Source organism: Cajanus cajan, chromosome 2 (genome assembly GCF_000230855.2).
Source record: "Cajanus cajan strain Asha chromosome 2, NIPB_CcT2T_4, whole genome shotgun sequence".
In the NCBI taxonomy this organism is placed as follows: Eukaryota; Viridiplantae; Streptophyta; class Magnoliopsida; order Fabales; family Fabaceae; genus Cajanus; species Cajanus cajan.
The window spans coordinates 2,622,030-2,634,283 of NC_138518.1; the positions used below are offsets into that span (position 1 = coordinate 2,622,030).

Consider the following 12,254-nt stretch of genomic DNA (forward strand, 5'->3'; position numbering starts at 1 on the left):
ATGTACTAATAAAATGTAGTTTTATCGGTACAAGGATTAAAACAAATTAAAAATGGTATATCAAGTATATGGACTAAATTAATTTTTTAATATACAGTGATATTTATAAAATGTTTAACATATTTTCCACCAAAAAGAAAAATCAAATAGGATTAGAGTGGGCTTTCGAAGATGTACTTATTTGAACATGATATTTGAAGATATGGTCAGCCTCGTAGCCAAGAAGCAAATTCAAACAAGAACTTCTTACCCAAGCGCCTATAAATACAAACATATTTGCATTAGTTTCATCAAATTTAGCCTTTTAAATTTGTGTCAGATCTAAAGAGAAACAACCATGTGGTCTGTGGTAACGGATCCCATTAGAGCTCTTGTTACAAGAGTTCTCCACCATGTCATCCACAAAGACTTCCATGAAGCAATAGCCAAGATGACCATAATAGATGCTTTTCTCTTCCTTGTATAATCCTCTCTCCATTAAATCACTTGTCACTTTAATAGCTGCTATTATCGATCCATACTCTAATATTGTATTATTGGCTGAAATTTATTATAAATCACAAATTTTGTAAATTTCACATCTTATCAAATGTGGTAAGATCCATCAAAATTTGTGATTTTCAACCAATAATAAAGAAAATGTTAAAAAGAAAGTGTTAGAAAATGTCTCCTCAACATTTTTCAATAGTATTTAATACATATATATACACTTATAGTTGATTTCCAATAGATTTATCAAGGTTTTAAGTTTGTTGTTATACTATTTATGGTAAGAAATTATATGTAAGCTTAGAGCCTACAAAAAATCTTGATGTTGCATAAATTGCAGCAATAGGTCATATTTTCTAAAAAGTTGACATTTATATGTACGATCATGACTAAATGGTTCTATTTCCTTATATGGGTTATATGCAGATTGTACACTCCATTGATAAGTTGGGAATATGGCCACGTCTTCCTGTTTTCTTAGGGCTTGTGTACTTGGCCATTCGACGACACCTTCATCAAGAGTACAACCTCTTCAACGTTGGGACAACACCAGTGGGTGTTAGGTTCAACCATTCTGATTTTCCATACAGAACAGCCGATGGGAAATATAATGATCCTTTCAACGAAGCTGCAGGCAGCCAAGGGACCTTCTTTGGCAGAAATATCCTCCCTGTGGACCAGAAAAAAAAGGTCAGTATCTAAGCCTCTGCATATGATTACAAAGCTATTGAATTAAGAAATATTGTAGATTACTTTAGTGAAATTTTTAATTACTTTTTTTTCTTCACAATACTCAAATCACGTACTTTACTTTAGAAAATTAAATTCAATAACACTCAAATTAATAATTTGTTGATAGATTTTACCCTTACATTAACTTTTGAATAATTATTGTAAAATTCAGCCAAAATATTGATTATTATTTACAGTATTAAAAAAACTCAAATTTTATATTAATTAAAAATATAAGATAATCAAGAAGTATATAAGTGAGGTGATAATTTTCATTTTTACATATTTATTTTGTAAGATTAAATTAAGTTTAAACTCACTATTCTAATACATAGTTTCTTGTGATTGAATAATGATCTTATTAGTACATGGATGTATTATATATATATCAATCATATAAACTAGTTGATTAAACTAATTAAAAGTGACTTTTTTTATTAAAAAATTATAAAATGACACAAAAAATAATGTATCTGTTTACAATAGTGACTTTTCAGTTTTTTAGTTAATTAGAATTTATCTTCAATATTGATAATGTTTATTTAATTTTATCCCTTTGAGGGTGAGTAATTTGAAAGCATAATCTCTCAATCTGTCATGGTGTGCAGCTATTGAAGCCTGATCCTATGGTGGTAGCCACAAAACTTCTAGCGAGGAAGAGATACAAAGACACCGGGAAGCAATTCAATGTGATAGCAGCTTCTTGGATTCAATTTATGATTCATGATTGGATCGATCATCTAGAGGATACCAACCAGGTCTTTAATTATAAACCTACCATACTACAGATCACAATAATTCATTTTTTAAAAACATTACCCACTCAAACACAATAATTCACATATTATATATATTGATACATATATTATACACAAGTATAATGTATTATATTTAAAGAACTTTATATATATTTATCTGTCAACTTTGCAATCATCTGCCGTTTTCGGTGTCTTAAAAAATTATTCTCTTTTTATTTACTTCATGTTGGGATAATCTTAATTAATTTGGTGGAATTGTGATACATACATAGATTGAACTCATTGCACCAAGAGAAGTTGCAAGCCAATGCCCACTAAAATCTTTCAAGTTCTACAAGACAAAGGAATTTCCCACCGGCTTCTACGAGATCAAGACCGGAGCATTAAACATTCGTACACCTTGGTGGTAAGATTTTGGATTCGGATTCTCTACTTTTGAGATATGAAAGTTGTGGAAACTTGATGCATTTAAATCGTTAAATTTATAAAAATAAATCAGATTGTGACACGTGTACAATATTGATTAAATTAATAAATATAAATAAATTTATGATATATGTATATAAAAAAATAATATTAGCTCCTGTCGTTCCTATTATAAGTATATATGAAAAATAATTCTACGTAATTAATACCTAAGATAATGTCCCATGTTTATTTTTTATTTTTTATTTACTTTGGTGCGTACATGTTTAATGTGCTCATATGATACGAGATGTGGAGCCCATTAATTATGGGTTGTAACGAAAAATATTGAAAGTACATTTCCAGGAAATATCGTCCTCAAATATATATACTTCGGTACAGGAATGTTGAAGATTTTTAAGGCTGCGGTCCTTGAGCTGCGATGAAAAAATATACTACCTCTATCACAATTACTTGGTATTTTATATAAAATTTAATTCATATTTTTTGTATATTAATTATTTGTAAATCAATATATATATATAATTATAAAAAAAATTTAAAGAATGTGATATTATAATTAATTAGAAAATATGAGTATTAGTTTGTAAAAGAAATTATATAAGCATAATTTTAATATATATATATATATATATATATATGAGGGATCTGTCTGCTTTAGAAATAAGTTTATATAAACCTACTACATTTAATAATTTATGTTTTATATTAAATTTTAACAATCTAATCGATGAATTTAAAGTTCTTAATGCATGAATCAAGTTTACAAATTAAAGAATTCAAAAATCATTTGATACTTTATTTCATTAATTCAATTCAGTGTATAAAATATTTTTATGATTATTCATCAATTTAAATTAATGAAATGAAATATTAAATAATTTTTAAAAATTTTCAACGATTGAATTATTAAAATTTAATATAAAATATGAATTATTGAACAAAGTAAACGAATCTCTCCTTTTATTTATATATATATATATATATATAATAAATTAATTATTTTTTTAATCTTAATTAAATTAAGTAATTAAGTTTTATATATATAAAAAAGAAAGTAATATCTTTTTTACTTTTAGACTATAAGCATTTAATTTGTGCTTTGGGAAGTATTAATATTGACGGCTGAAAGAATTTTAAAAGAAAAGAACAAACACGTAACCTAAGGATTCTCACAAGGGTTTTCATTAAAAAGTAAAAGAAGGATGGTCGATGATGATGATGAAAAAAGGAAAAGGGATGAGAAGAATGATAGGAATCAAATTATCCCATAATTCTTAACGTATGAATTGAATCAAGAAAACAAAAAAACTAACAAGACTTTTAACGCTTGTTCAATGGATTTGTTTATGATAAAAGGGATGGAAGTGCCATATATGGAAGCAATGGAGAAGTTTTAGCAAAATTGAGGACATTCAAAGACGGAAAGATAAAGATATCAAAGGATGGTCATCTTCTCCACAACCAAAATGGAACAGCCATCGCCGGCGACATCCGCAACAGTTGGGCCGGTGTTTCGACTTTGCAGGCCCTATTCGTTCAAGAGCATAATGCAGTCTGTGATGCTCTCAAGGTATGTGTCATGCATTTAAATCTAAGAGGAACTAAGAAATTCAAACATTTTTGTAATCTTGTGTTGAATTGTAAAGTAGTTATTGTATAATCTCACAATATGTAATGAATATTTGTAATAGTAGAAAAAAAAAAGTTGTCAAATTAGCTAATTTAGTTTAGCTTCACCTGGTGTGACTTTTCCATAAATTATGTTTTCTTTTTAGAATCTTACTTGACTTGAACTTGATTAATTTTAATGACTCTAAATACATGTCTTATTCCTCATAGGGAAATACTAACTATATGCATTTAAATGACTTCTTCCTTCAGAAAAATTACCCTGAGTTGGAAGATGAAGAACTTTATCGTCATGCTAGATTGGTGACCTCAGCTGTGATTGCAAAGGTTCACACCATAGATTGGACTGTGGAGCTCCTTAAGACCGACACTTTACTTGCAGGCATGCGTGGAAATTGGTAAGAATATTTCAAACACCACAAACTCTCACGCAGATATTATTTTAACCATCATTATACAGATATTATTTTAACCATCATTTTTTATTTTAACAATGATTGCTTTTGTTTCGAAAATATTTGATGATGTTAATCAATAGTTAGTCGAAATAAAAAGTTATTATTTTTTTGACAAACTTTAAGATAATGAAAATGAAGTGTAATTTCTAAGAAAAACTCAAGTCTAATATACGATTTGGATTTTTTTTCTTTTTTTCTTTTCAGGTATGGAATATTGGGGAAGAAATTCAAGGATACATTTGGGCATGTTGGTGGAGCCATCTTAGGAGGATTAGTGGGTCTTAAGAGACCAGAAAATCATGGTGTCACGTACTCTCTAACTGAGGAATTTGTGAGTGTTTATAGAATGCACTCACTCTTGCCTGATAACCTGCAATTGAGAGACATATCTGCTACCCCAGGGCCTAACAAATCTCCACCGTTGATCAAAGAGTATGATAAAATATCAGACTACCACAACTTTTCTTTTCCTATTACAATATTCAAAAAAAGAAAAAAGTCATTTTTCCACTGAACTCTAACAAGAAAAAACTCTTTTATTATTATAGGATTCCAATGAAAAATTTGATTGGACTTCAAGGTGAACAAACATTAACAGGAATAGGAGTTGCAAGACAACTTGTGTCAATGGGTCACCAGGCTTGTGGGGCATTAGAGCTTTGGAACTATCCACTATGGCTGAGAGATCTGGTATCACAAAACGTGGATGGCACAGAAAGGCCTGATCATGTGGATCTTGCTGCTCTTGAAAGTAGGATTAGTCAATATAGTTAATTATAATCTCAACCTATATTTGTTTGTGTAGATAGACTAAATTAACTTATATGCATAAATTAATTTATAAAAAAAATTATATAACTTTTTCAAAAATTTAATTTTAAGTTACATATAAGTTAATTTTAACTTATAATCAACCTTATTTTATTTTATTTAGTTCATAAGTGCTTCTAAAAAACTTTATCCAAACATGCCCATAATTATGAAAGACTAGGAACTAACCCAAAAATATGATGCAGTTTACAGAGATAGAGAAAGGAGTGTGGCTAGATACAACCAGTTTAGGAGGGCACTATTGTTGATACCAATCACCAAGTGGGAGGATCTAACGGATGACAAAGAAGCAATTCAAGTATTGGAAGAAGTATACGGTGATGATGTTGAAGAGCTTGATACATTGGTAGGCCTCATGGCAGAGAAGAAAATAAAAGGATTTGCAATCAGCGAGACAGCTTTTATAATATTCCTACTCATGGCAAGCAGGTAACACTAATTAAAATTAAAACACCCATTGATTTTCAATTTATGTCCATATGTACCCAACAATCATATCAAATATAAATTTATAAGCTTTGGTTAGGAACAGAAAACTTGAAGATGTTAGAGTGGTTTTGAAATTGAATAATGTATATAAAGAGAAATCTCATTTATAGTATTTCATGGTACTAGACAAAATACTAATAGGTTGTTACCCTTTTTGTGAAGTGCTTTTTTAAAAGCAATTTATTATAACAAATATAAACTTTTGCCAATTTGCAGGAGGCTAGAAGCTGATAGGTTTTTCACAAGCAACTTTAATGAGGAAACATACACCAAGAAGGGATTGGAATGGGTGAACACAACTGAGAGCTTGAAGGATGTAATTGATCGTCACTACCCTGAAATGACACATAAATGGTTAAACTCTACCAGTGCTTTCTCTGTTTGGGACTCACCTCCAAACACCCACAATCCCGTTCCTCTCTACCTTCGTGTTCCTCATTAATCTACTTGTCTTTAGAATATCACTATGTTGTTTATAGTGGACATATATTTGTGTGTTTGTATTTGAGTGTTCAACCCTTTGTTGTATTTGATGAATACCATATCCTATTTGTACTTTGAAATTCCACCTATTTATGGACTTGCATTTAGTCCTCGGCATTTTCTTTGGTGCAAGTTTTGTTTAGAGGGTACCAAAACCCTCTGTGACTAGGACCACATAAACGATGACATGTGTTAATTTTGTTAGAACTTATATTTTTTAAGAATGTTTTAATATTTGTTATTTAACTCTCATTAATTTATAACCTTTTAAATAATAGCCCCCAGCCTATTTAAATATGTTTTATCTTCTTCATCTCCCTACCCGTTTCATTTTCATTTTTCCTCTTCTCTCTGGCGCATCTCTGCCAAGCATCTCTCATTCTCTCCTCCGCTACTGGACAATCTATTCTCCCTACGAAAAGGACCATTTGCTTCTTCTGTTTGTTTCCAAGTCACTGCATGAGTTAAAAAGGCTGCGTCTTTGACTTGGAATTGTGAATGGGGTTTCGGGTTATGTGAAGAGGAACAGATCCGCAACGTTTTTTCTTTTGGCATTTTAAGTGGGAATAAGGAGTGGGTTTTGGTTTGCAGAGAGAGAAAGTGAAGAGAGAGTGAGAGAGGTTGAGGTTTATGATGTATGGAACTTTGTGCAGCGATTGCAAAGGGTGGTGACGTTTTGGTGAATCTCTCACATGAAATGGTGCTTGGCATTTTAAGTGGGAATATAAGAAGTGGGTTTTGGTTTGCAGAGAGAGAAAGTGAAGAGAGAGTGAGAGAGGTTGAGGTTTATGATGTACGGAACTTTGTGCAGCGATCGCAGAGGGTGGTGGCATTTCGGTGAATCTCTCACATGGAATGGTGCTTTTCTTAGGGAGAATAGATTGTCCAGCAGCGGAGGAGAGAATGGGAGGTGCTTGCCAGAGATGCGCTAGAAAGAAGAGGAAAAATGAAAATGAAACGGGTAGGAATGGAGGGTACACGGGAAAGTTATGGTCTTTGATGGAACTTTTGGTAGGGAGAGTAGGTTTTAGAGCACTAGAGCTAGAGACGCGCCAGAAAGAAGAGGAAAAATGAAAATGAAACGGGTAGGAAAATGAAGAAGATAAAGCATATTTAAATAGGCTGAGGACTATTATTTAAAAGGTTATAAATTAATGAAGGTTAAATAGCAAATATTAAAACATGCTTAAAAAATATAAGTTCTGACAAAATTAACACATGTCATCGTTTACGTGGTCCTAGTCACAGAGGGTTTTAATACCCACCAAACAAAACTTGTACCAAAGGAAATGCCTTAGTCCTCTTGAACAATAATTTGATGCATTTGAGTTGGTGGATCGATGCATACTAGTCTATCTGTGTCATAATATATTCAACAAAAAAGAATTGTATTTTGTTGTTTTTTAAGTAGGGTTATGTTGCTCAAACATTAAATTTTATCTTATTTGAATCTTATTGAATTTTGCTTGCAAATCTTATCAAAGTTAATTATTGAGAGAACGAACTAAAATGAGATGGAAGAAAATAGAGATTAGACAGACAAATAATGACGTGGATAAAATAAAAGAGGAAAAAAAATCATAATATTGAATAACAAACAAGAAAAGATTAAAAAAAGTTTCAAGGGACCAATGTGTATTTTTTCACGAACAACCATCAATTTAATCACAAAATATAAGGATTGACTCTTATAATTGATTGGTCATCTCAATACAATAGAGCTCCACAAATGAAATTAACATAAAAATCAACAAGCAAATATGTCAACTATTCAACTCACATGTGGTGCAAGCTAGTGCACAACATTCTACTTTATAGGTGTTGCAAAAAATAATGGCATGCTATCTTTACATTTTGTAGAAAGTAAAAAATAATTCTACTTTCTACAATTTTGTGTCCCCCATCCACTATTTTATATTTTGCGTCATCACGTCCACTGTTAGTACATTGTCATTCCATAATCCAATTCCTCCCATTTTCAATCCATCATTACAATCATTTCCTTCCCATTTGCTTCTTCTCAATTTCCCTTCGTCACTCACTGATCTCGATTTAGGTCAATTTCAATCTCATCTCTAGCAATGTCACAAGGGTTCATAGTGGAACTATACCTAGATCCAACGCTTGAGAACCAGGTCCTGAAAGCATGGAACGTTCTCGCACGCAGACAAATCAGCACACACCTCATTGAAATGGAGTCACAACCTCACATAACCTTATTGTCTTCCACCTTTCTATAAGTTTTCAAATTGGAACCTATCCTCAGAGCATGAGCCTTTCCCTCTCTCTCCTTGGTCACCACTTTTCCCCCAATGGCACAAACAACCTCCTCTTTCTCGCCCCCACCCCGTCCCTTGCACTCTTCCACCTTTAATCACAACTCTATGATGCTATCAGAAAAGAAGGCTTCGAAATCGACAATGAATATGCTTTCAATTTGTGGCTCCCTCATTTCCCCCGTCGCACACCACATCCCCGATTAAAGGATGCTTAAGGCATTCTCTCTCTTGGGAAACTCAATTTGCTGATATCTAGTTACAATATGGATATTAAGCTTTGTGGAAAAAAATAATCACTAGAATAAAGTTTAATAGTCAAAATCAAAATTAACACTTTTTATAAGAGAGTTAAGTAATATTTGTAATTGATGAAATGTTGGAAGAGTAATTAAATAATAGATGGAACACCAAGTATTTTATACTAGTTTTATTTTTTTCAAGCCACTTCTCGATCAATAACAAATGTTCTTTGATTGGCTTCTTCAAGTCACTATCTAGGTATTCTTTTAGCAATAAGTCTTTCTAGGTTTAACACCTAAGTATTCTTTTAAAGATAAATCTCTCCAAGTTCAATAATCAAGTATTCTTTTATAGATAAGTTTTTCCAACCTCAACTTTATAACAATGGTTATAAAGGTTACTCAAATGTTGTGTTCGTCTCACTTAGTTGTTATACAATTAATTACAAAACAATGAATTAATACAAGAAAGAATAGATTTTTCAAAGAGTGTTTCTATATAGATGTAAATATATCAATTACAAAATAATGTCTCTTGTGTAAAAATTGTATGTCTTTCTTAAGCTTTAAATCTACTTATATAGTAGTCTAGAAAAGATGATTGTTACAACACTTTAAATCCAACTCACAAATTTGTTTCATCTGTCTTCATTGTCTTCCTTGTGGTAGCAAGTAACCATTTGGCACAATTAATGTGAGCATTAAATCTATTTTATCAAATAGTATCTCTAATTTGATCAATGAAACTACTTATCAACTTTTCATACTAAATAGAGTTTGTAGAAGCAATGTTATTACAGAACAACTATTGTAGTAACTTTCTCTATTTTTCTCTATGATTTTTGCCATTTTTTTCTAGTACAAAACATGATTTTTCTCTTTAACAAATTTGTGAGTTTTGAGATGGTTTTTTTATTTGATATTTTAAGGAATAAAACATTCAAAGTGAACTTTGTTATTAGTCTTAATAAATGATAAATATTTAATGTATATGAGACAAATCGCATGTTTTGTCTAATCAACAATCATCTTATAGATGATCTGCATCTTACACTTCTTTTGACAAGCCTTTAAAAGATACTTTTCAAAGACATTTTCAACAATCGTTTTATAGATGATCAGCGTCTTACACTTCTTTTGTTAGCATGAAAACTTTGAATTCAAGAGATCATCTTTTGACTTAACACGCTTGCTCAATTCCTTCCAGTTTGCAAACTCTTCTCATTTGTGCTCAGAGGTAATGTAGACTCTTGAACTAACTTATGAATTTTACGTTACTACTTCTAATTTTTTATGTTATGTTGTTAGTATGATGTTAGAGATAATTGCAATTGATTGTTTTTGGTTCGAGAATGGTTTGAGGGGGAGGCTTTTGGTTCCTCTTGGAATTCTCTTGTTGTAATGATTATTAGTATTGTTGTTGCATTACACCAAATTTTATAGATGGAACTTTGTTTATTTGTCTTGGTATTATTTGCTCACTTTCACCCCTTGTATTTGTGTACCAAGAAAGAAGGTTGGTTGGTTTTGTTTCATAAGATTTTTGTTCTTCTTTGTTTGTATCATGTGACTGATCTGTGTTGGAGATTTCACATTGATCAAAAATATAGTCAAAATGAAGTATATAAGTGAGAGTAATTCTCATCTTATAAGTTGATTTTATAGAATTGAATTAGGCTTAAATACATACCTTAAATGATATCAAAGCCTATCATAGTAATTCTATTATCAAGCCATCTACATATATTTAGTCTTGGAAACTTTATGCTTGAGATGTTTAATTCCCAACATGAGAGAATATGTTAGAAATTTCACATCCGCTAATGATACATCTTTAGAATCTGTCTGAAGTGAACGAGGATGACAAATCTGAAATGAGTTGAAAATGTATCCAAGGTGCATTGTAGACTTGTTTGAATGTGCTTGAAGAGTGAGGCTTGAACTTTCCTAAACTTGATCACGGTTCTAGTGTAGTTGAGTTACTAGGAAAAAATAGGTAGAGAACATGTAGGAGGCACTTCGACACTCAAGTAAGAAATTGTGAAAATTTTTGAATATGTTCTCAATCATGATTTTAAATTGTAGTTTTGCTCCGAATTTTGGTATTTTGGAAAATTGTGCACAAATGTCATTATGCAATCACTATTGTAGTTGTGATTTAGTAATTGAGACCACAAGAATCCCATTGTTGGAGGTTTCAATTGTGGTATGGGATCATTTTATAAAACCTTGTTCTTAATATTTATACCTTATGGTTAGCTTTCTAAAGCTTGAGAGGAGTATAAAGGTTATGTTATGTGGAGATTTATTTGCCTTTTATACTTCTTGTAGCAATAACTAAATTTCCTATAAAATGTCCCTCTTTCTTGAGATGTGGGTTATTTTCACTTTTATTCTTTTCTTGGTATTGAAGATGTCTTAGTCGATCCTGCAGCATCTAGTATCTCCTAATACTATTGTTTGAGGTATGGTAGCACATAGCATTTTAAATAGTTCATGTCATTAATATTATGTCCTTTTCTTAGTTTAGATATTAATAATGTGAGTTATTTGTAGGCACTTAACACTTTAATCATGCAAAGTAATTGTGTTTAGTGTCTGTCCTTGTTTATTTTTTTTTGTGCTTGTAAGATGTTAGAAAACATGGTAATGGTCTTTGATTTGCATGTGGCGTATTACATAAAGAATAAAATGGTTATTATGAAACCAGAATCTATTAGCGTGACAAATATATCTTTTGTTGTTTTTTGATATCCTACATTCTCCCTAACCTCTAAAATGGTATTGTTATTCGTGTATGTAAAGTTTTTTAATGTGAAAAGTGTTTATTTTGTGCGTAATTTATGAAAATATTTGGAAGTTTGATGATAAAACATATGGAATGTGTTATCAGTTCATTCTGGTGTAAAGTATTAGAATCACTTTCATGAATGGATACAATGTTGATGCACTTATAATTTATGTATCATTACTTCACAGGTCTTTACAAATATGCAAGTTTAATTACGAAAAGAAATATGAAATTCTACAATGAACCTCAATAATCTATAAATCCAAAGAAGTTTGAGCCTGAATATTATTATTATAAAATCATATCAGAATACAACACAACCTAACATGATATCGGTGGCAAGACACACAGTGAAGTTACTTATGAACCACAGCAAATAACAAGAGGCTTTCCAGACTATACGGATAAGAACTCAACCAAACTGCCTTTAAGGTATTTAACTGTTCTTATAAACCTATGAATACAAAGCATGGACTTAAAATTGATTAAATGTGAAATGCTACAACAATCAGCATTTCTTTACTTTTCCCATAAATGATGGGTACTTATGAGAAAAGCTATTTACACAATCAGTCCCTGCACAACTGTTAATGTGTGTGCGTCAGAGTTTTAGGAAAGCAAGAAGGAAAAAAAAATGTAAGAGCCTA

General features: G+C 31.1%; 1 protein-coding gene and 1 pseudogene across 1 annotated transcript; both read left to right on the forward strand.

The window, feature by feature from the left end:
• The first annotated feature begins 272 nt into the window (after window positions 1-272).
• On the forward strand, window positions 273-6,415 carry DOX1 (Peroxidase superfamily protein). Its single transcript, XM_020376571.3, has 10 exons — window positions 273-460; window positions 916-1,179; window positions 1,830-1,979; window positions 2,252-2,385; window positions 3,765-3,978; window positions 4,290-4,435; window positions 4,700-4,927; window positions 5,044-5,246; window positions 5,512-5,755; window positions 6,032-6,415. Exons 1-10 carry the CDS (start codon window positions 338-340, stop codon window positions 6,255-6,257), a joined length of 1,932 nt encoding a protein of 643 aa, XP_020232160.2. The 5' UTR covers window positions 273-337; the 3' UTR covers window positions 6,258-6,415.
• Window positions 6,416-6,557: 142 nt separating this feature from the next.
• Window positions 6,558-8,870, forward strand: LOC114916790 (uncharacterized; annotated as a pseudogene).
• Window positions 8,871-12,254: the final 3,384 nt, after the last annotated feature.